The sequence below is a fragment of the Lepus europaeus genome, chromosome 21 (genome assembly GCF_033115175.1).
Source record: "Lepus europaeus isolate LE1 chromosome 21, mLepTim1.pri, whole genome shotgun sequence".
NCBI classification, from domain to species: domain Eukaryota; kingdom Metazoa; phylum Chordata; class Mammalia; order Lagomorpha; family Leporidae; genus Lepus; species Lepus europaeus.
Genome location: NC_084847.1, coordinates 3,264,517 through 3,287,934, shown reverse-complemented (window position 1 = coordinate 3,287,934; position 23,418 = coordinate 3,264,517). Strand labels below are relative to the sequence as shown.

The 23,418-nt window shown below is 63.2% G+C and overlaps 2 protein-coding genes across 4 annotated transcripts in view; one reads left to right on the top strand and one right to left on the bottom strand.

Annotated features, from left to right (window-relative positions):
- CORO7 (coronin 7) overlaps positions 1 to 23,418 on the top strand; it is a 59,558-nt gene that overhangs the window by 14,555 nt on the left and 21,585 nt on the right. For all 3 annotated transcript variants that reach the window (XM_062179798.1, XM_062179796.1, XM_062179797.1), the window contains exons 7-9: positions 3,063 to 3,113; positions 8,414 to 8,500; positions 8,970 to 9,052. In XM_062179798.1, coding sequence (XP_062035782.1) covers positions 3,063 to 3,113; positions 8,414 to 8,500; positions 8,970 to 9,052 — 221 coding nt within the window. The remainder of the gene's footprint in view (positions 1 to 3,062; positions 3,114 to 8,413; positions 8,501 to 8,969; positions 9,053 to 23,418) is intronic.
- VASN (vasorin) lies at positions 12,305 to 22,285 on the bottom strand. The gene is made up of 2 exons (XM_062179799.1): positions 22,165 to 22,285; positions 12,305 to 14,952 (listed from the first exon to the last, which is right to left on the bottom strand). Exon 2 carries the CDS (start codon positions 14,942 to 14,944, stop codon positions 12,914 to 12,916), a length of 2,031 nt encoding a protein of 676 aa, XP_062035783.1. The 5' UTR covers positions 14,945 to 14,952; positions 22,165 to 22,285; the 3' UTR covers positions 12,305 to 12,913.

Below are 23,418 nucleotides of genomic sequence, written 5' to 3'. Positions count from 1 at the left end.
GTCTCCCATGGGGTGCAGGGCCCAAGCACCTGGGCCATCCTCCACTGCACTCCTGGGCCACAGCAGAGAGCTGGCCTGGAAGAGGGGCAACCAGGACAGAATCCAGTGCCCCAACTGGGACTAGAACCCGGTGGGCCGGCACCGCAGGCGGAGGATTAGCCTATTGAGCCACGGTGCTGGCCTGTGGCTTTGTCTTGACATTGTCTCAGCGGATGTCTTTAACAAAGCACAGGTTTTAAATTTTAGTGATATCCAGCTAACCATATCATTTGTTTCTTTGTTTATATGTATTTGAAAGGCAGAGTGACGGCCAGTGCCGCAGCTCAATAGGCTAATCTTCTGCCATGCGGTGCCGGCACACTGGGTTCTAGTCCCGGTCGGGGCACCGGATTCTGTCCTGGTTCCCCCTCTTCCAGTCCAGCTCTCTGCTGTGGCCCTGGAGTGCAGTGGAGGATGGCCCAGGTGCTTGGGCCCTGCACCTGCATGGGAGACCACGAGGAAGCACCTGGCTCCTGGCTTTGGACCGGTGCAGTGTGCCAGCTGCAGCACGCCGGCTGCAGCAGCCATTAGAGGGTGAACCAACGGTAAAGGAAGACCTTTCTCCCTGTACCTCTTTCTCACTGTCCACTCTGCCTGTCCAAAAAAAAAAAAAAAAAAAAAAGGCAGAGTGACAGAGCTAGAGAGAGATCGATCTTCCATCTGCTGGTTCCCTTCCAAAATGTCCACAAAAGCTGGTGCTGGTGAATAGGCAGAACCAGGAGCCCAGGACTCAATGGTCTCCCAGATGGGTAACCAGGACCCAAGGACTTGGGCCATCGTCCACTGCTTTCCCAGGCGCGTTAGCAGGAGGCTGGATCAGAAGCAGATCAGCCAGGTTTCTGACTGGCACTGTTGTGGGATGTGGGAGTTCCACGCGGCGGCTTCACTTGCTGTGCCCCAGTGCCCACCCCAGATTTTTCTTTCGTGGGTCATGTTCCCGAGTTGTAGCTAAAAAATCATTATCAAAGTACACTCACCTAGATCTACATTATATTCCAGAGGTTTTATGGTTGTGATTTACTTTCGTTAATGTTTTTATAATGTTTGAGAGGTAGAGTTAGAGAGAGAGGGAGATACAGAGAGAAAAGTTGTCTGAGCTGGCGCCGTGGCTCAACAGGCTAATCCTCCGCCTTGTGGCGCTGGCACACCGGGTTCTAGTCCCGGTCAGGGCGCCGGATTCTGTCCCAGTTGCCCCTCTTCCAGGCCAGCTCTCTGCTATGGCCCGGGAGTGCAGTGGAGGATGGCCCAAGTGCTTAGGCCCTGCACCTGCATGGGAGACCAGGAGAAGCACCTGGCTCCTGGCTTTGGATCAGTGCGGTACGCCGGGCGCAGTGGCCATTGGAGGGTGAACCAATGGCAAAGGAAGACCTTTCTCTCTGTCTCTCTCTCTCTCACTGTCCACTCTGCTTGTCAAAAATTTAAAAAAAAAAAAAAAGGAAAGAGAAGTTGTCTGTCCACTAGTTCACTCCGCAAATGACTGCAGCAGCCGGAGCTGGGCTGATCCGAAGCCAGGAGTTTCTTTCAGGTCTCCCATGCAGGTGCAGGGGCCCAAGTCCTTGGGCCATCTTCTTGCTTTCCCAAGCCATAACAGAGAGCTGGATCAGAAGAGGAGCAGAGAAGCAGTGGCTACAATGGCTGGGGCCTTTCTAGGCTGAAGCAGGGGCCTGGGACTCCACCCATGTAGTTTGCAGGGACCCAAGTGTTTGGGCCAGTGTCTGCCGCTTTTGCAGGCTCCTCAGCAGGGAGCTGCCCAGGAAGCAGAGCAGCTGGGATCTGACCTGGAGCTCTGACGTGGGACGTGGGTGTTGCAGGTGGCAACTTAACCCGCTGCACCGCAGCACTTTCCCTGCAACTTTCTTGTACACTTAACATTACATGGTTGGGGCCGGCACCGTGGCTCAACAGGCTAATCCTCTGCCTGCAGCGCCGGCATCCCATATGGACACCGGGTTCTAGTCCCGGCTGCTCCTCTTCCAGTCCAGCTCTCTGCTGTGGCCCAGGAGGGCAGTGGAGGATGGCCCAGGTGATTGGGCAGCTGCACACATAAACACATACACTCGGATCGTTCCGCAGAATGTCGTCCTACCGGGGTACAGCGTCTTACTTCAGCACAGTTTGGCGACCCTTCTTTGTGTGTTTCCATCTCACCCTCGGGGTGCCTGAATCAGTAAGTGCCCTGAGGACGGTCAGGAGCCGTAAGCTCACCTTCCTGGTAGATGAGACGTTGCTGCCTCGTGAGCCCCTTGAGGCGGGACCCGGCACAGGGCTGGACATGCAGGAAGCAGCTAACGGCCTGGAGTTTGGCTGTGGGCCTGTGTCTTTCTGTCTGCAAAGGGGTGACGGTGATAGCACCATTCATGAGGGACTGGAAGGACCAAGGGAGAGCTTGCGTTCAGCATGCCTGGCACGTGGTGGGGGCTTGGGACAGTGAACTCAGTGAACGCAGACCAGCTTACTCTTTTTTAAGATTTTGTTTATTTATTTGAAAGGTAGAGGGTTTTTTTTTTTTGTTTTGTTTTGTTTTTAAGATTTATTTATTTACTTGAGAGGCATGGTTACAGAGAGAGGGAGAGACAGAGATCTTCCATCCACTGGTTCATTCCAGTGGCACTGCAGATGGCCGCAATGGCTGGAGCTGTGCCCATCTGAAGCCAGGAACCAGGAGCCTCTTCTGGGTCTCCCGCACCATGCAGGGACCCAAGGACTTGGGCCATCTTCCAGTGCTTTCCCAAGCCACAGCAGAGAGCTGGATCGGAAGAGCAGCAGCTGGGACATGAACTGGCGCCCACATGGGATGTGGTGCTGCAGGCAGAGGCTTAGCCCACTGCACCACAGCGCCAGCCCCGAGGTTACTCTTGTGGGGGACAGCCTGCTCCCTGCGTGAGGGAGAGGACTTGGGCTCGGGGGTGGCAGGGTGTCCCCTGTGTGCGGGGCCAGCCCTGGGTTCTGGACTGCAGGTGGGGGACAGACGACCCTGGCCCTCTGGCCTTGACTGTGTGCTCCGTTCCTTTCTCTGTTTCCAGGACAAGCAGCTGCGGATCTTTGACCCCAGAGCCAAGCACCAGGCCTCTCAGGTGAGTTGCGCAGCAGGTGGGCGTTGCAGCAGGGGTGGGTTGAAGCCTGGCTCACGCCGAGGACCCAGGGGTTCCAGCAAGCCCCGGCTCTGGCTCCTGGTGCTGGAGGCCCCCAGGAGGCTGGCTGCCTGCTGGAGCTCTTTAAGAACTGGGTCCTGGGGGTCCTGGCTGAGATCCAGGGTGGGGTGGGTGCAGCTGGGCTGCCTGCGGGCTGTGGTGGGCTGTCGTGGTTCAAGAGGGTGATTGGCAGTTCTGGCTTCCTGCCCTCCTTTGCAACCCTCACCCACCATGTTCCCTTACTGGCCTAACTGGCAGAGGCCAGCCACAGAGGACCAAGAGATGTAAAAAAGGAAAAAAAGAGATGTAGCCCCGACTCCGCACTCTGGTGCCTCATGGCACATGGGCCCCGGGTGGGGCCTGCGAGACCCATGGGACCCAGGAACCGAGCGTGTTTTGGTCCCACCTTGGCACAGTGCACGTGGTTGTTTGAGTTCTGTCTGGGCAGGGAGGCTGCGTTGCCGTGGTTTGGGGCAGCAGGCTGGGGAGCCTCATTCCATCAGACCTCGTAGGCAGCAGTGGAGCGGCCAGCCACGGGGGCCTGCCACATGGACGCAGGGCATCGCTGGGATGGTCTGGCGCGTCGGTCAACAGCTGGCCTTGCAGCAGGGGCTGCGTGACGCCAGGCTGTGGAAGCTGCTGCGCAGTTTAAGTAGGGGTGAGATGCCTGAAGCCACTGCTCTGCAGGTGTTTCCCCAGTGCTGAGCAGCCTCGGCACTGAGGGGGGTGAAGTATGGGGTCCCCTGCCAGCTCCAAGCAGAGCCCCCTCCCCATTTCTAGAGCTCATTACCCACCCAAGGTCAAGGGTAAACCAGCAGCTTAAACCCAAGGGGCAGCGGCCTGGAGGCCCCAGGCACAGCCTCAGAGACTGGTTCATGCAACAGATTGTGACTTTGTGGCCAGTGGTACGGTCAGTTTCACTGGTCCAGACTGGAAAAGAGGCCCTGTGTGACAGGTGGAGCAGCCGGGCACAGTGATTTGGGCCGCACCCTGGCCTTGCCCCCTGGTGAAGCCAGCTGCCCTCCATCCCATGGGGCTTGGGCGGGTGGACAGTGGCTCTTGCGTTGCACGGAGGTGTGGGTGTGGACCTGAGCCTCGCTCTCCCTCGGCAGCTTGCCTGGAATGACCTGCAAGCCTTTGCCAAGAAGAGGATGCCAGCATCAACCTGGAGTGGGGACTGACCCTCCCTGGGGTCCCCGGGGGCTCTGTGAGGGGCACCCGTGTTCCTGCCTGGAGCTGGGCAATACAGGGGGCGAACCCTCTTCCTGAGTGTTTTCCTCCTCCCTCTCTTCCTCCTCCTCCTCCCTCCCTCTCCCCCGCTCCAGCAGGGGTGGGGGCAGTGACTGATGTTGGGGCGGAGCTGGAGTGGCTGCGAGCCAAGGGGCTCTGAGTTCCTTGAAGAGAGCAGGGAGAGGTTTGCTTCTGGAGGGAGCCCCTGCAGGGGCTTTGCCCAGGAGACCTGGGAAGCGCGTGGGTGGCTCCCCCCCAGCTGCTGGGACGGTGCCTGGTGCGGTGCGGGGGCAGCGGACCTGGAATGCTGCCCTCCGCGTGGCCCTGCCCCCCACTTCCGCCCAGGGCATCTGGCCCACACCTGGCTTCTATTAGGAAAACCGCTGCCGGCGGCCAGGGCTGGTGTGAGCTGAGGGGCCGGCTCGGGGAGAGGCCTTGTGGGAGCCCTTCTCGTGAGATGATCCCCTTCCTGCCTGGGGCACATGGCCGGAGGCGTGTGCTGCCCTCCAGCCAGCCTCTGCTCTCGGCCCCGGGCGTCTCACCTCACCTGAGCCCAGGCCTACCCCAGGGCTGGACCTGGGGTCCTCCCTCCACTGTCTTTTTAGGGCCCTGCCCCTGGCAACCTGGGCATGGAGTGGGATACTTGGATGGCTCCCTCCTGTTCATGCCCCAGCCTTGTTTAGGATTGGGTTTGTGTCCCAGGCACTTGGCGGTGTGACTTCCTTCCACCCTGCCCACCGTCCTAGGAAGTCGGCCCTTTGTTGTCCAGGCCAAGTCAGTCCAGCTCAGGAGGTCCTGTCCCTGCTGCGGGGTCCCACAGCAGAGTGGCAGGGGTTTCGCCTGACTCCAGAACCCCCAGGCCCCTCCACTACCCCTTCGTTGTGCCAGGGCCTGGTGTGGGTCAGGTGAGGTCTTGGACCTATGGCTGTCCAGGGAAGCAGAGCCTTGAGACCAGGGTGGTGCCTGGGGAGTGGCGAGCCCTTGGGGCCCTCAACAACACAGGAGGTGGCCTGTGATGAGCCCTCTGACCCATCCCTGTGCCTCCTGACTGCCCCATGTGTCAGGGCCTGGGAGGGACCCAGAGCCCAGCCAGCACTGACTGAGGCCGGCTGAGGAGGGGAGTAGGCAGGTATAGGGGCAGGTCCCCTCACCCCATGAAGGAACCCAGGGCCGCTCACCCTGCCCTAGGCCTGCCCTGTACAGGAAGCGTTGCCATGGTGATGAAGAGGGGATTTGGCTGCACTGCAGCTGGAATGCCGGGTATGCGTCTCCCCCTGCGCCCCTTGGCCACAGCCCCTCCTGTCTCTTCCCCGGGGCCAGGTGTGGGGAGAACTTTTGACTCTCTTGGGGTTTCCCCATGAGCAGAGTGCCCGGCTGTCTGTGGGTAAAGGTTGTCTCCCAGCAGGACCTGCAGCCTACCCGGCCTCTTGGTGGAGACCCCAAGCCTGGCCTTGTGATGGGTCCAGAGGCAGCTCCCCACTCACCTGCCACCCTGGAGAATGGGAACAGGAGGACCTCACCGGGGTCAGCCGAGCGTGTTCCTTATTTATTTGTGTGAAAGGCAGAGTTGCAGAGAGAGAGAGAGAAAGAGATCTTCCAACCACTGGTTCACTCCTCAAATGGCCACACGGCCAGAGCCAGGCTGATCTGAAGCCAAGAGCTTCTTCAGGATCTCCCGCATGGGTGCAGGGACCCAAGGACTTGAGCCATCTTCTGCTGCTTTCCCAGGCCATAGCAGAGAGCTGGATCAGAAATGGAGCAGCCAGGGCTCAAACTGGCACCCACACGGGATGCCGGCACTGCAGGTGCTGGCTTTATCCGCTGTATAGCACCAGCCTCAAGAGTGTTCCTTTTTGAAACTCGCAATCATTCCAGTATGGTCTGGGCATAGAGGAGGGGGCAGCAGGCACTCAGGGCCCTGTGAGGATGCTGAGCTGGGTCTGCCCATGGCAGGGAGTAGCTGGGCGCAGCCTGGCCTCTGGTTCAGGAAGGCTGGGCTGAGTGCTGTGGGAGAGCTCGCCCTGGGGTGTTTGCTGGAAACCGAGGCTGTCCGGGGGCAGCTGTGGTCCCATCTCTGTTGCCTGCCAGACTCCTCCCCTCTGAGCCTTAGGTCCCTCTCAGGCTGAGGTGATCCTGGCCCTCTCGCAGGTGGTGGCTGAGTGACTTTGGGGATGCGGCCTTCTCTGGGCCTCTGCCTTCTCCATGTGTGACAAGGGAGGCAGGAATGCAGGCCCAGGTGAGCCCCACCTCCCCCCCGCTGCTGCGTACCCCTTGGCTCAGATGTCGCCCACATTGATGGCCCTCGTGGCGCTCTGTACCGTCACCATCCTTGGTGGTAGTGTGCGTGTGCCAGCCGTGTGCCAGCTGTGCTGTGAGCACCTTGCACGCGTGAGCCGTGCATTGGCACCTCAGCCTGCGAAGGAGCTCCACTGTGGAGCTTTTCTGAGACGAGGAAACCGAGGCCCACGGACGCTGAGCGACGCAGGCAGTGGCGGCAGGGCTGGGGTCTGCACCGTCTGCGTGCACACCTTGCTGCCTGCCCTCGGTGTGGCTGCTTCGTGGCCCCGGGACTGACAGGGAATGGCAGTGACTTCTCTTGGGTCCACGTCTACCTCCCGACATGCATACACCCTGGGGTGGGGAGCCTCTCTGTTCCTCCGTCCCCGCTCCCTGGCGTGGTGTGTGGCTCCGACGCTTGTCCTGCGAAGGAACACTGCATGAATAGCCCTGCTCGCCCAGCTGCTGGACCCCCTCTCTGAGAACTCCTTGCAGACCTGCTGGCTTGTGGGAGGCCTTGCATGTTTGTTGAGTGAATAAGTGAATGAGTGAGTGAATTGATGGTGTGTGACCAAGTTGAAAATCATCGGTTTGCTGCTTACGCAAGGGGTATTTGCATACCCACGGGAGAGCCAGAGCCCAGTGACGCTTGTGACCCACTTTGGAGTGTTGGGGGCAGGGCTGGTCAGTGGTGTGACCCTTGCCCTGACCCCACGGCCCCTCTTACGTGGAAAGGGGTGTGGGGCTTAGGTTCTCAGGCTCTGGCCCCCATTTCCTGTGCCGGCCGGGAACAGTGAGAAAAGCCCCTTGAAGGACACGACGTGGAGCTTTTCCAAGGGTCTCCCACGCTGGGGTCGGCCTCCACGGACTGGGGAGGGGCCCCCGGGCCAGCTCCTCGCCGGCTGCCTCCCTCCCTCATTCATTCCCAAGGAGATCGTGGGAAGCTTGGAGGAGGCTGGCCACGTTTGGGGTGAGCTATTTTTGGTAAAAGGGTCCTTGTCTCAGGCTCCAGGGGCCAGGGTGACTGGGAGGGAGCTGTTTGCATTTCCTCCGGCCCCCTCGACTCCCCCCTGCCAGGGCCCAGGGGGACAGGGCTGCCGCCTGCCATGTGAGCCTCACTGTTCTCCCCGCCGGCTGGAGCCTTGCTGCTGGCAGCTCCGTGTGGTGGGAGGACGGGCTCTGCCCTGTCCCCTGCAGGACGCTCCCCAGAGCTTGGCCCCAGGCTCCCCCTCTGGCGCCCTGGCAGCATCAGGAGGCCCAGTAATCCTTGTAATCCATGATTTGCACGGCGCTTTGCCGCAGGCCCTCTCTCCACGCGGCCTCTCAGTCGATCCTCACTTCAGCCCCAGGAAGTAGGTGGCATGGTCAGCACACGCCCTGTTCATATGCAGGGAAATGGAGGTTTCAGCAGGGTGTGGGGTGCCCACAGTCACGCAGCTCTGGGCGTGAAGGCCACGACCAGGGCCCAAGGGTGGGACCCTCACGGAATGCCCCCTCCAGGCACCTGCAGAGGTGTGGGACAGCTGCCACTGTTAGCCCACAGCTGGACGAGGCAGGGCCAGCTCCCTCGTGCTAGGGAGACTGGAACCCAGGCTGTGGGCTAGGCCAGCCTCTTGCAGAGCTGGGGCCGAGGTAGGATTTGCCCAGGGTGTATACAAAACCAGCCGTCCAGGTTTTGAGGGGACAACCAGCCCGGCCCCTCCTGGTGGATCAGGGCCATCTCTCGTCTCCTGCAGAGCACACAGGCCCACGAGAACAGCAGGGATGGCCGACTGGCGTGGACAGCCACCCAGGAGCACCTCGTGTCCACTGGATTCAACCAGGTAGGGGTTGCTGCTGGGTGAGCGGGCACAGCCAGGTAGGGACGTGTCCAGCCCTTCCAGCTTCTGCCCCAGGAGAGCAGGGGTAAGACTGCCGGGAGGCGGGGGCGCTGACACCAGTTCCAGGCCTGTCCATATACGGCCTGGCTGTGCAGCCGGGTCTCCAAGCCCCAGGGGAGCAGCGGCTCCTGAAAACTGGCAGATTCCATTTGCAATAGCTAAGCCTGACCCCGGGAGCCCTGGTGGCCCCACGGGGACCAGAGTCCATGGAGAGAACCGCCCTTGTCCCTTGTCACCTAAGGCTTCTTAAAGCGGCAGTGCCTGAAAACCCAAACTCTTTTCCTGGTGCAACCCTCCCCCAGCCCTGTGCTGGGCCTTGCCTTCAGGCCGTGGGTTCCAGGGAGCCTCCTGGGGTGGGGTGGGGGGGTTGAGGGACAGGCCCCTGTGAGCCTGTTTGTGGCCTTCCCTGCAGATGCGTGAGCGTGAAGTGAAGCTCTGGGACACGCGACTCTTCTCCAGCGCCCTGGCCTCCCTCACCCTGGACACCTCACCCAGGTAGGAACTGTGGGTGCTGGGTGGGCTGGAGGCAAAGGCACCGTTGGCACAGCCTCTGATCCGGCCTGTCCACAAGTTGTGTGGTGCCCGAGCTGGACAGCAGGGTCTGTCCTAAAGAGACCAGCCGTGCGCTGGAGAGCTCCCGACTTCACCAGCAGGGGGTGCTAAGGCAGCCCCTGAGGAGTGGGGACAAGCACAATTGACCCACCCTGTCCAGCCCAGGCCAGCAGCGTGGACCTCAGTCGTGGGGCAGGGTCACGGCCGGCAGCTCACACAGGATTTGGCGACTGGCGTGAGGCTGTTTCCCACAGCTGTGTGCCTGAAGCACAGGCACAGTGGGGTTTCTGTGGGGCTGAGGGCCCAAAGAGACCCAAGGCTGGGATAGAAGGTGGCTGCTGGGTGGACGTGGGGTGACACTGGTGGACTGGCAGGTTTGGGGGTGTACATGCAGATGGAGGTGGGCTTGAACTCCAAAGAAGTTTGTGGAACCCACTCAGCACCCAGTGCACAGCTGTCCCTGGTCTGTCCCCAAGTAGGGCTGGCACCCACACAGCTTGGGGAACCTAAGTGCACCTGCCCAGGCAGTCTGTGCAGAGGTGGCCTTGGCCCTCTGTGGCTCGACAGCCACCCACCAGGAGGCCCATGGTGAGCACGTTCAGGTGGCCATTCCTCGTGGTTCTGCGGCCGCCCACGGTGCACCTGGAGCACTGAAGCTTGGGTGCACTGACTCAGCCGGGGGGGGCCTAGGGCAAGGGCAGGGGTCCGGGCCTTGTTCTGAAGCCTCAGCTCTGACTCGGGGAGGCCACTGGGGCTTCCTCAGGCCCCTCGGGGGCCAGGGCCTAGACTGGCTCGTCCAGCCCCTTCCCTTTCACACCTGAGGGAACTGAGTTCCAGGAGCAGCAGGGAGTGTGTCTGGGGGTGGGGAGCACTGCGGGGTCCTCCTGGGGCCATTTCACAGAGTCCTCACGGAGTGCCAGTGCCAGCTCCTGCCAGGGAGGAGGGCCAGGGACCCCCCTTCCTTCCTTTCCCACCTGGGGTGCAGCCGGGAAGCTGGTGAGGCCGAGTGAGATTTCACGACAGCCCAGGTCAGGGCTGTTCTCAGCGTCCTGGGGATTCAGGAGGCCCAAATGGGATCCGCGCCTGCCCAGAGGAATCAGAGCTTTGACCTCCATGTTGTCCCACGTCCCCCGCTGCAGCCCTGGCGCTGCTCTGGCATCTGGTTCAGATGCCTCCGGCACTTCCAAGGCCCCCAGCAGAGGCGGTGGCGTGAATGGACTAGCACCAGCAATCAAGTACCCTTCCGCCCACCACTTCCTGCCTTCCAGGCTCCGCCCCCCCTGTGCTGGCCACCACCCGACACAGATCACCCCCTGCTCGGCCGCTGTGTGGCTCCTGGAGGAGTAAACGATGCCCAGACCCCACGGTGCCACTGTCCAAAGCTGACCCTGTAATTATAGCAGTTAAGAATAGCCTGGAAGGACCAATGAGGACTAGCATCTCACAAATCACTCCCAGATGGGCAGCCAAGCCAGTGTCCTGCCCTCCTTCATCCAGCCCTGGCTCCTGCCCCGCCAGGCTGGCACCCTCGGCAAAGGAGCTGGGACTCTGTGGCTTGCACAATGCTGGTAGGGGCCAAGGGCGTGTGCCAGCCTCCAGATGCTCCGAGGACCCCACCCAGATAGCGTGCAGGTGTCGCCCGTGGGCACGGTCACCATGGGAGCTGGCATCTGTCGGTTCTACCATGCTCGCTGTCTTCTGTGTCACAGATTCCTACCTCGGGTTGAATAGAGCGATGTGTGCTCCTAGAGCTACTGGGGTTCTGGGGTTCTTCTGTCATGGGTTCCACTTCAGTTCCCCTCGTCATCTGTGGGGTGACTACAAGGATGCACTCACAGCTGGGTGAGCAGGGCTCTGGGAGCCGGCTGGCCTGGGGCTGTGGGGCCTTCCTGTCTACAAGGTGGGCGTGGGCTGATAATGAGAGGGGCCGGCAGAGCCCCATCCAGCAGACACACAGACACACCTGTCTCAGACGGCCTGCTCCGGGGCAGGAACAGGAGGGGTGAGCGTGCATGGCCCACAGCACACGGCCTGCCACAGGAAGGACCCTGCGGTCCAGGGCTGCCGCGTGCCCATGTCTGCTCCTGGGCCCTGGCTGGAGCCGGAGCGGGTCAAAGCAGTATCTTGAGCCCTGACTCGCCCTCACCCTCAGCCCTGTCCCCCTGGACGGTCCAAGTGCTTTGCCTAGGATGGCCCTTCCCCCACCCCCACCCCGCCTCCTGCCGACACACCAGGCCAGGTTTGCTTTGTAGCAAAAACATTTACTCAGCAGCCAACGCCGGCTCTCGGCAGTGGCCCACAGGCCCACAAAGGCCCCTTTGACAGGGCTGCGAGGGGAGGGCAGGTCTGGCCGTGCCGCTCCCCTAATGGGAGCCAGGCCTACAGGAAATCCACCTGGGCTGCAGCCGCTGAGCCTCGGGAGGAAGGGGCCCCGCCCAGGCCCACTGCCACCACCCACTGCCCGCATGACCTACCGCCGCCGCCTCCTCCTCCGTTGCCAGAGCCCTCGGCAGCCGCTAATTGAATCCAGAGCCTCGCGTGGCCGGGCCTGACTCGGTGCTGACATCAACACCCGAGCTGTGGGGCCTGCCCCCCAGGCCTGGGACTGCTTCCTTCCCGCCAGGGGTGAGGTCAGGGCCTGAGGCTTCACCCAGAGGACATGGGCATGGGGCCTTGCCCAGCTCCCTGTAGGTAAAGGTGCTGTGCGTCCATCCCCACCCCAAGCTTCCTGTACCCATTCCAGGCCGCAGCCACACTTGGCATCCCTGGCTTTGCCCCCACCCCTGCCTGCGGCCTTCCTGGAAGACACTCCTCTTCCGGGGTTTCCAGAAGGCCTGGGCACGTCCCTAGTGCAGGGGGTGAAGGAGCATCATGAGGCCACCAAGCCCAGCGCCATCTGCAAGCTGCACAGCTGGTGGCCTGGTCCCTGAGCGTGCCGACAGCTCCTCCCCTTCAGGAGCCTTCCTCTGGTGACCCGCACCTCCCACCACACCAAGGCCCTCCTTCACAGCTGGGGTCACAAGGCGCAGCAACCTGCAGGGCACCCCAGTCGAGGCAGGGTGCACCAGCCAGGTCAGGACACCTAGGAGGGCTCTCTGTTGGGAGAGGCCCTCAGGCCATGCGCAGCCCTACCAGGCCTGATGCCCGCCCTGCACCCAGCCCCTGTGTACCTGGGAGCTGAGCCCGAGACACTGGTTTCATTTTATCTTTTATTTTTCTTACAAAAGGCCTTCATATCATCATTTGTCTTACAAAAACCAAAGTCCTTGTCTCTGAGTTTAAAAAACGTTTTCCCAGAATAAATGGGAAAGGATCTCCTATAAATATGTTTTAGAAAACAAAACAACGAAAGGAAAACAAAGTGTTCCTAAAGCATCTTTCTTTCCAGTTTCTTTTGTGCCTGCGCTTCTTGGGGCTGAGGCTGGGGGCCCCAGCCCCGGCCCTCACTCTGCTCTCCCTCTGCTCTTTCTGGGGGTTTCCTTCACTGCCCCCAGAATCTCCACGCGGTAGGGGAGCCCAGCAGGGCCCAGCCTGTGTTACCAGCACGTGGCTGGACCTGCCACACCCCTGGATCGCGCAGTGCAGAGGGTGGGGCAGACTCCACCCCAACAGATACTCGGGCTTGGGGGAGCTTGGAGCTCATCTCCCAGGACACAGCATCTCGCAGGTGAGGTCCCAAGGGGACCGACTGCGGTCACACAGCCCCACCCTCCATGTGTCCCAGTGGCAGGGACTGAGAATTTCCTTGTGACAGCAGGAGGTGCAGGCCGAGAGCCCAGCCCTGGCTGCCCCTCACTCCTGGACTTAGATGTAGGGCTTGGCAGGCAAGGGCCCCTGGGGGCTGGGTCCCATGTACCCCATGAGTGGCACTTCACACTCGGGTCCGTTGGACAGGGCCTCCCCACTGCCCTCCATTGCCTTGGGTCCTGGCTCCAAGGGGGCCTTCACCCCCTCCAGCTCCAGGGGCCCAGCCCCTGGCCCTACCTGTGCTTTGCCCTGAGCCGCCACTGCTGCTGCCCGCCCACGCCGCACGCAGTAGGCCACCCCTACGGCGGCCAGCGCGGCCAAGAGCACAGCGGCCAGGGCGGGCGCAATGAGGAGTGGCAGGTTGCCCTCTCGGGCCTGGGTGACAGGGGAGTGGTTGGAGCGAACGGCCTGGGGGGTGCGGGCTTCCCCGCAGGCCTCCTCCCCCTCGGGCACCCGCCCAGCTCCCAGGGGCGTGACACAGATGGAGTAGGTGGCGTTGGGCCGCAGCTGAGTGACGGTGTACTCAGAGAGCGAGGCGGGCAGCCGCAGTGTCACCAGTCGCTTGTCCGGGCCCGACAGGTTGCGGTAGGTGAGCCGGAGACTCCTGAGCTGCGCAGAGCTGCCCTGCAGGTAGCGCTGCAGTCCCACACGCAGGGAGGTGGGGCTCACGGGCTCAATGCCCAGGGGCGCAGGCTGGGGGTGCCTCGGCACAGCTGGCGTGGGGCTGGGCCACATCCCCTGCCCTGCCTGGCTCTCGCAGTACAGGCCCGTGAAGCCCTCTGCGCACAGGCACTCCAGGTGGTACTGCGGCCCCAAGCGGCAGGTGCCCCCGTTGAGGCAGGTGGATGCTGGACAGTCCTGGGGCCAGGGTTCAGGTTCCACAGTCGGCAGGGCAGTGGACGGCAGGCTGGGGGCCTCGGTGGCTGGTTCTGTGGAACTGAGCCAGGTGGGAGCTGGGCTGGAAGGTGAGAGCGTGGGCTCCCGTGCTGCAGGCCTCGTGGTAGGTGCTGTGGCTGTGGTGGTGGTGGCCGGGCAGCCAAAGTCGGCATAGTCGAGCTCCAGGAGCAGCCGGCCAGCGTTCTTTGGCGGGAAGTGGCAGCGGGTCTCCTCGGGGCTGGCCAGCGTGACACGGCTCTCCCGCACCCAGGAGCCGAACCAGCTCAAGGGGCACACGCAGTTGAAGGGGTTGCGGGCAGCTGCCAGGAGCCGCAGGCGGGGGAAGAGGCCTGAGAGGTCACTCGGCAGGGCCTGCAGGCTCAAGTTGCTCAGGTCCAGCTCCTGCAGGGCAGCCAGGCCAGCCAGGTCCTCGGCGCGCAGCTGGGCGATGCGGGTGTTGCCGGCCAGCCGCAGGCGTGTGAGGCCCCGCAGGCCTCGGATCACAGCGGGCACGTGCTCCAGCTGGTTGTCAGACACGTCCAAGTCGTGGAGGTTGCGCAGGCGGCCAAAGAGCCCCTCGTCCAGCTGCCGCAGCCCCAGGCCGGCCAGCCGCAGCGCCTCCACGTTGGCAGCATCCAGGGTCCCGGGCCCCAGGGCTGGGAGGCTATTGTGGCTGAGGTCCAGCAGCAGCAGGCGGGGCAGGCGCAGGGGGGGCAGTGCCCGCAGCTCGTTGTCCTGCAGCTTGAGCTCCAGGAGGCGGTCCAGGGCATCGAAGGCGCCCGGCTGGATGTAGCGGATGCGGTTCTTGCCCAGGTAGAGGCGCTCGAGGCGCCGCAGGCCGCGGAAGGTCTCATTGGTGATCTCTCGGAGCCTGTTGGCCGTCAGGTCCAGGTTGCTGAGGTTGGCGAGCGGCTGGAAGACGCCGCCAGGCAGGCTGGCGATCTGGTTCTGCGATAGGTCCAGGAGCTGCAGGCCCGGCAGGCCGGCAAAGCTGCCCGCATCGAGTGTGGTGATGCCGTTCTCAAAGATGTACAGGTCGGCCGTGTCAGGTGGCACGTCCTGGGGCACTGTGGCTCCTTGGCGGGCAGTGCAGAAGACCGTCTGTGGCTGATTGCACTGGCAGCCCAGAGGGCAGCCCTGCACCCCAGGGCCCGGGGCCAGCAGCAGGAGCAGCAGCAGGGGCAGCGGTGGCAGGGGGATCCTGGAGCACATCTTCCTCCCTGGGAGCAGAGGAGGCAGAGACAGGAGACCATGAGTCAGGACGCTCGAGGGCAGCTTCCCGCCCCCAGTGCACAGAGCCCAGCAGCTATGAGTCAGGCCCTCGGTGCCCCCAGCCCGGTTCCCGTCTCAGCCCTGTCGCCCGCCCTCATGTGACTTTGATGCTGTGATGGGGTGCTGCGTGCAGAGGTCAGCACAGGGCCCAGCGGCACCTGGGCGCTCAGCCCCTGTGCACTGCTGCCCCGTCCTGAACTCCAGGCCCTCTGGCCTCTGCCTGGAAGGGGAAGAAGGGAGAATCACGGGTCCTGGAGCAGCAGCCCCTCCCTGCGTCTGGGAGAGCCGGGGCGGGCGGGCAGGCGGCCCGGGTGCGTAAGCAGAGAAGCTGGCTGCCCCAGGCCGCGGCCCCTGCCGCCACGCTCCGCGGCCCTCCCTCCTCCTGGTAAGGGGAGACCGCAGCGGGAAGACTTCACATGGAAACTATGGGATCGGTGTTTTTCCACTTGTGGAGTCAGACCTGCCCAGGGCAGGGGCTGTGGGCCGCCAGGATGTGGCCGGCGAGAAGGTTCTTGGAGGAGGGGCAGAGGCTGGCGGGAGACGCTGGCTCCGGGGTCCCCATCCCAGGCCCGGGGGTGGGCAGGCAAGAGGCCCTGGTTCTCCGATCTCCCCTTTTCTGAGGCGTGGTGACAACCAGAGGTGAAGGGTTCGCGGGGCTCAGGCAGGGGACACTGCCGTGGGCCCTTCACTCCCCTCACATGTCTCAGCGTCTGCTGTGGGCCAGGCGCCAGGGAAGGGGAGCAGTAGCTGCCCCGCTGCAGTGACCTGGGTGGGAGCACGTGGTGGCTGTGCCAGCACCGGCCCAGGACTCAAGCATCTCAGTGCCCCACTGCCATTTCGGGAGACACTGTTCTTCCTAGTCTCAGGCCACAGAGGAAGGCAGGCTCTTTGAGGTGCAGGTACAGGGACACTGCCATCACAGGGCCCTGCCTCACCTCCGTTCCCAGCCACCCTGGGCCCCCAGCTCTTTGCCCTATATCACTTAGGCTCCTGGGGGAAGCAGCCCTTTGAAACCCCCAGGAGGTCCCTGATCTCAAACTGGTGCCAGCCTGTCCCGGGGAGGTGGCCCTGCCTAGGGGCCAGCACCCCTCCTCCCCCTGCCTGCTGCTCACACAAGGGCCTTTTGTGCTGGAGCTCAGCCTACCCTTCCCCCACAGTGGCTGTCCAGGTAACAGGACCCCAACCCAGCCCAGTTCTGCCCCACTGCCCATCCATGGCTCCCCTCCCCAGTCCCAGTGGCTCTTGGAATGGGAAGAGGAGGAGGAGGAGGTCACAGAACTGACCAGACAAGGCTGTGGGGTCTTCGGCCAGCTCACCCAGGTTGGGCTGCACAGGCCCTGGCCACCTGCAGCATCCTCCCCACCCCCCCCCGTAGGGAAGTGGCCTTTCTCAGGAGGCTCCGACCCTCACCAGTGAGCAGTGGTGAATGGCCCTTGGAAGCCCCCCACCGGGATCTTCTCCCAGAGGCAGGATCCTGGCTGTGGGTCGCCAGAGCTGCTGTTTGATGAGTAGTTGGCCCAGGCAACCCTGGCTCTTCCATATGCACACATCCCTTGTCTGATGACCTAAGGCCCTGTGTGCCACACCCCTTGCCTCCTCCCCCAGGGGACCACTCCACCCTCACTGACTCAGAGGGCAGTGGGTAGGGCCAGCCTCTAGATGTGACCCCCCCACACACCCCACACCCACACCGAGGGTGAGGACACCTCCCCTGGATCAGGCCTCCCAGCAGGGTCAGGTGGGAGGGGACCCTCCACGTGGCCTGCCTGGCCACCACTGCAGCAGCAGCTCCCCTTGGGCCTCACAGAAGGCCTGGTTAAGAGCTTCTACTCCAGGCCAGCTGCCCTGGGCTCAGAGGTGTCCAAGCCGTGCGGCTGCAGAGGGCGGTGTGGCTCTCAGCGCCTGTTTCTCCTACATCCCCAGGACATTTCAGGGCTGGGGCACACGCTGTGGGGATGCTCCACTTCTGACTGGCGAGGAGGACCAGCTGTGGGCTCTGGGTTCCTGATCCACTGGACCTTTAACCAGCGGGACGCTGTGGTTCTGTCTGGCCGCAAGGTGGCCATCTGGTCAGCAGGTAGCAAGCTATGAGAGGGCTGGGTCAGGTCCAGAGGGACCCCGCTGTTAGGCTGAAGATGCTGGCTGCAGGCAGATCTAACTTCCTCTCAGCCTTTGCGATGCAGTAGGGAGCTCCTATGCCTGAGCGTGGCTCCACCCCACCCAGCATGGGGAGACGGAGGCAGGAGCTGGGACTGGGGCATCAGAAACGCTGAGGATTGTTTGCAAGCCACAGGCTGGCAGCCCCAGAGGCACCATCATGGAACTCCCAGTGCCCAGAAGAGATTGGTCCTGGTGGGGAACCAGAAGCAGGCTCAGGTGACCCGTGGACAGGTCTAGTGGTGGAGGCAGGCCCACGGCTGCCCCCAAACAGATTCCCAAGTCCTTTACTTTACTTAACTGTGGGCCTCAGCTGCTGACCTGCAGAGTTGGGCTTAAGTAACCCTGCCGCCTCAGCCTCCAGAGCTGAGGTTTTTGTTCTGTTTTTAAAACAGGGAAGACACCGGTCTGGGGTCTGGGAGCAGGTCTCCCTGGGGGCCACTGCTGTGCTGTGCTGACCGACCCAGCCTGCACTTTGATATTTGATCTGCTGAGCCCACAGCCCTTTTCCTACCCAGAGGGTCCTGGAGGCAGCCTGGCTCCTGCCTAGCCCTGGGCTCTGCTGCCAGCCATGCCTGCCAGCACACGGCAGCTGCATAGCTCTGCCCGGCCCCAGGGTCCTCAGGCGGCTGCCTCGTGGGGCTTCTCCCGGTGGCTGTGTCACAGGGTGGTTCAGTTTGTACTTGGAGCACTTGCTAAGTGGTCAGTAAACAGCAGCTCCTCAGGGTGTTCCCTGTAAAGCCTACCCTCTCGGACGCGAACACGCCACTGGGGGACAGGGGCTCCCCAGACAGGAAGCGTCAGGCCTCCACACCCAGGGTGGTTGGAAAGTGGGGGTGGGGTATCTTGAGTCCCGGAAGGGGGTGTGTGGGGTGAGCTGTGCTTTGGCCAGCTCCCTGCAGCACATGACCTCCAGGAGGGGCTCCGTGCGTAAGGAAGGCCAAGGGCACTGTCATCCCAGCTCTCGGGGGGACCCGGAGTGCCCCCACCCTCCACTGCAGTGTGCAGCACACTGTGGGCACCCGTTCACACCCATGCCTGGGTCAGGCGAGGATGGGTGAGTTGGGGGTGGAGCTGTTGTAGAAGCTAGGCATTGGGTGACCCTCGGCCAATGCATCTCACACTCCTGGGGAAGGCCACATGCCTGGCTGGGTGAGGGGACAGACTTGGCCAGACGCACAGGCCCACACACCCCTTCCTGTGCTGGATGCTTCCGAGAGGGTGCTGGGGACAGGCTCTGTGGATCTGAGCCTCTGGCTCCCAGCACTGGCCCGCCTGGGCCCTGCACTGCCGGCCAGGCCTGGCAGCAGCCCAGCCCCAGGAGTTTGCCAACCCCCCGAGGCGGGCGGGACTGTGCCGGCGGCCAGGACGGCTGGCTCCAGTTTTGCTGACGTGTCCAAGGAGGCTCGGGGCTTTTGACAGGGTCCACCTCATCTCCCTTGCCCTGGGACACAGCAGCCCCCAGCCCAGCACAGCAGGGGCCAGTGGTATCTGTGCTGGGCCCTCACAGAGGGCCCAGGGGGCTGGGCCTCAGGTTCCTTGGAGGCCGCCAGAGTAAGCCCCGTCTCCAGGGAGGCCCTAGCCCTGCTGGGGATTAAGCCAGGGGTCCCCGCTGGTGTTGCCTCTCATCTGGCCCAGTCACTGTTCACTCTACAGAGAACGTGGCAGCAAGGGGTTCAGTCAGAGACCCACTCGCTTCGCACCTCACCCAGGCTCCATCTGTGACGTTCAGGGCTTCTCAGCCCCAGCCATCCATCAGAATCACCCAGGAAGCTTTTTAAAAATCCTGATTCCCTGGGCCTCACCCAATTGAAAAGACCAAACAAGTGATTTGGGGAAAAGCTCCCCCACCCAGCCAGGGCCCAGAACACTGGGGCTACTGAGGGAACAGGCCAGAGGTCAGCGGGTCTCCCCACCCAGGGAGAGAGCAGGTGTGGACTGACTAGCAGCTGGGCCCTTCTCTGCCTCCCTCCCCCACCCAGGAAGCTGGCCTGCCTCAGGTGTGGGGTGACCTGGCAGCCACCAGACCTGTCAGTCCAGCACAGGAGACCCGTGACTAAAGCCAGTCTGAGGCTCCCGGGTGCCCTCGGGGCAGTGGGAAGTCCCATCTGTCAGGAGAGGGGTCATCTGGCAGGAGACACCTGTGGCCCCAGGGAGCTATGTGGTGGCTGCGGCCCAGCTAAAAGTGGGCCAGTCCAGGTGCCACTGTTGGCACGCGGCAGGTGTGATGCCACTGGGCTGGACCCAGACACCTGGCCTCCTCACCACCCTGTCCCCACCCAGGGCCAAGCACCCAGCTAGTAAGGCCCTAACCCTGCAATTAACCCTGAACTTGCCAGCAAAACACCTTAGTCACCAGGGGAGCTGCCAGCTCCAAACCACCTGGGCCCAGAAGGGCTCTTGTCTCTTACAAAAGTTCACTGCACCCTGCAGCCCACCGCTCACTCAACTCAGGGTTCTTGGCCACTCGGGCAGAAGCAGGCCTTGCTGGGTGTGTGAGCTGATCGATGGGTAGGTGAGCCCTGGTCTGAGCCACGACCCTGCCCCCCAACAGCTTGCACCGCTGCCCAGCCAGGCTCAGGGCCCAGGGCCCAGGGCCAGCAGAGGCCCCAAAGACTGCCCCAGCCCCTCCTCAGTGTAAGCCAGCTCCCTCCTCCCTCCTTAATTAAATCTCTCAGGCAGCCTCCAGGAATGTCAGAGCCTTATTGCATTCCCCAGAGTCCAGTGGGGGCCGTCCGCAACCTTGGAAAAGAATTGATCCCTTGCCTTCCCCCACCCCAAAACCCCCAAGCCCCCCAAAACCGAGGTGGCCTGAAAGAGCCTCCTGCAGCCTCCTCACACCCAATGTAGCTGGAATGAGGAAAAGCGGGGGAGGCCGGAGGGCCTGGACGGTGAGGGAGGGAAATCAACCAGGCTGACTCTGGAATGTGGAAACCGATAAAAGGAAGGAGGCTGCGCGGCTGCCCCTCCCCGGTGCAGGGCTCCCCAAGCACCCCCGCCCACCCCCAAACAGCTCTGCTGCAGTCACGTGCCCAGACACACGCCCACGCCAGACACACGCCCACTGGCCGCGCTCTTGCACAGGCGCGCACGCCTGCACACACACACACACAATCTCTCCCCCACCCGCCCCTTCTCCAAGCACTCACGCAAATTCCACAGCAGTGAGGGGAGATGGCTTTCTTGGCAGTGCAGAACCTTGGGCTCCCCAGTCTAAGGAGGGGCTCTGAGGAGGGCCAAGCGGCGCTCCTGAAGGGGTCACTAACCCGGGGAGGTAGCCTTGCTGCCCTCCACATGAGGCTGGAGCCTGGCGTTGGCCAGGCACACCTCTGCTCAGAGTGGAACTGTTTGGCTGGCCCGGGGGGCAGCTACCTCCTGGGCCCAGCTGGAGCCCTGCTTCCCTGTTGCTAGGGGCTGTCTAGCTCAGGAGTGGGGTGCACTTGCAAAGTCCCTCCAGGGACTTAACTCTTAGCCTGGGACTTGTCCCAGCTCCGCCCCCCACCCCAGGGCTGCTGGTGTGGGTGTCTGGTAGGAGCTGGACCCATCACACCCTTCTCCTGCCCTGAGGGGCCTTCCTGGAGCAGGTGCAGGTCTGGGCGGTGTGTAAGTCACCCCTCTCCCATTTCCAGAGTGCGAAGAGTGGCGCCACGGGACGGCAGTCTGCCACCCCACCCCCATGTGACCCTCTGGACCCACAGGTCTCTAATCTGCAGCAGTGGGGACAGGCAGTGCCCGGGCCCCCAGGCTGGCACGTGGGTGCTGGTCCTCCCTTGCTGGGCTGGGAGAGGCGAGATAATGGTCTGGAGGGGATCCAGTTGGGCTGCTCATTTCCAGAGCCCTCTTCCTGCCTCTGACACTCTGTTTACAGAAGCTCCGGGGCCGATTCCCCGGGGAGAAGACAGTAAACTCTGGGGACTGCAGGCCCATCCCCCACCCGCCTGCCCCAGCTCTGCGGGGCCAGCTCCCATGGACCCTGCACAGGGGCACCAGCCTGCCCACCTCTCCATGCATGGACACCCAACGCCCAACCTTGTCAGAAGAGATCTTTAGGCTTGGTCCTGTCCACAGCTGAGGAGGCTCTTGTCCTGACGGATGGGGACCGTGGGTCACCGTGTCTTGGTGCCTTCCTCCAAGCCAGTAGGCAAACAGGGGAACAACCAGACCTCCAGGGCCTCTACCCAGCAAATCCACCTCTGGGTGCCAGCAGGAGAGGCGGTCAGTGGCCCTAGTGTGGTAATTGTTAACCAGCGGGGGTGAGGCAGAGCGGCTGGCACCAATGGGCAGGCTTGTCAGTGACCACAGGGTACCCCAGCAGTCCTCGGGCCCCTGTGCTGCCAGCCCAGGGACACAAAGGACTAGGCTGGCTCCAGGCCGCTAGGTTCATAAGCCAACCCAAGCGAAGCCCCTGTTCCAGCATTGGCAGAGAGGGGTCACCCGGAGGCCTGCAGCCCTGAGGGCCCCTGGTCAACCATGCTCCCTCCAACCTGGGCGACAGCATCAGGTACCTGCCGGCCTTCCTGCCCCTCCCGGGGGCTGCAGGTCAGCGGCCCCCTCCTCTGTTCTGAGTGACAGGGGTCCAGAGGACTCTGGGCAGCTTGCTCTTGACAGGACCCCCGGACAGTCTGACCCCAAGAGGGAAAAGTGACCCAAGACTGCGGCTTCGCCATCCCCTCAAAGAGGTCTGATTCATAAAACGGGTCCTGCCGGAGGGCCCAGCCGTGGGAGGAGGAAGCGAGGGAGGGGGTGTTTATTTTGTCTGCTCGCAGCCTTGCGGGCCGGTAAGCCACGGACACGCACACCCTGGCCGGCCGTGGGGCGCCCCGGGACGGCCAGGGCAAGCGCACAGGGGCGGCGCGCGCGCCCGGGTCCGCGCAGGTGGCTGTGCAGGGCTGGGGCCGGGGTCCCGCCCTAGGTGCGTGTGCGTGTGCGCGCGGGGGGTCCGCGCGTGAGCGTCGCGTTCCCGGCGTCCCCGCCCGCAGCCGCCCGGCCCCGCAGACACTCACCACGCAGCAGCGGCGGCGGGAGCCGGGCGGGGTGGCCGCGGCCTCAGTTCTTCCGGGCCAGCCGGGCCCGAGGGGGTCCGGGGTCCCGAGGTAGCCGCGCTCGCGTCTCCCCGCCCCGGGCTCGGGCTCCGGAGTCATCCCGCCGGGGGCGGGTCGCGCCTTAAGAGCCGGGAGGCGGGGCCCGCCGCGAGCGGGGGCGGGGCCTTCACGCATTGGTCGGGGAGTGGGCAGGGCTTCGTCTAGGCCCCGCCCCTCCCCTCGGACGGGGGGTCATTGGGCCGGGCTGGCCTGGTCCTCACCCCGCCATCTCCTGAGCCCGGTGAGAAGAGGCCTGGCCTGGCCTGGTGGTCCTGGTCGGAGTCTGGAGTCCCGGGCTCCAGTCTGTCTGCCTCTGGTCAGCTGAGTGACAGCGGGAGGGTTTCTGCGTTGATGTGAGGAGCAAGTAGGTGCTGAGCGCAGTGAAGAGCCTCGGCCCAGGGAGGTGCGGGCAGGTGATCATGGCGGGGCTCAGGCACCTGAGTTTTCAGGGGAAACCTCTCTGCGTGCTACTGTTGGTAGCTAATCCCGATTTCAGGAACTCCTGGGCCGGCCTCTAAGCCCACCTGCCCTGGGTTTGGCCTCCTCGTAGCCAGGAGGTGGGAGACTGCAACGCAGGAAGGGAGGTGACTGCACAGGACCTGCAGTTCCTGGCAGCTTCCAGTTCAGATTGTGCCCAGGGGGTGGGGCCTGGGCTGCAGTTGACAGGAGCCCATCATCGGGCAGTAGGGGCGCGTGCCAGGGGCTGGACTAGCCCATAAAAATCCCCTGCCTTAGACGATTCCAGGAAAATGCTCTGCTGCCCCTCCCCCCAACACGCACGCACATACACACACACACACACGCACACCCCTGCCTGCTCATGTTTGTGGTCAGAGTCAAGCCTCAGAGCCTTTGGGGACCCAGCTTGGCTCCCGACTTCCGGAGAGCTCTAGATACTTGTACCCCCCCCCCCCGCTGGCCAGCCAGCAGCCAGGGCTTTGGCTGGGCCTGCTTTCATCTTTGGGGTGCCCAAAGGCTCATCCCAGGAGGCTAGGCCGCAGCGGGGGGGGGGGGGTGGGAGGGGGGAGGCGCTGCATGGTCCCTGGAGAACTCTACTGCTTCCAGAATTCAGGATGGCCTCTCACCAGCTGTCCTGAAGGCGCTAAGCGGGATCTGACTGGGATGGTCACCTTCTAGGTGACCCCTCCCCCAGGACAAGGGGCTCCACCCCTTCTG

Excerpts from the sequence above, each read along its gene's own strand:
- VASN (XM_062179799.1), bottom strand. The coding sequence starts at position 14,944 with ATGTGCTCCAGGATCCCCCTGCCACCGCTGCCCCTGCTGCTGCTCCTG.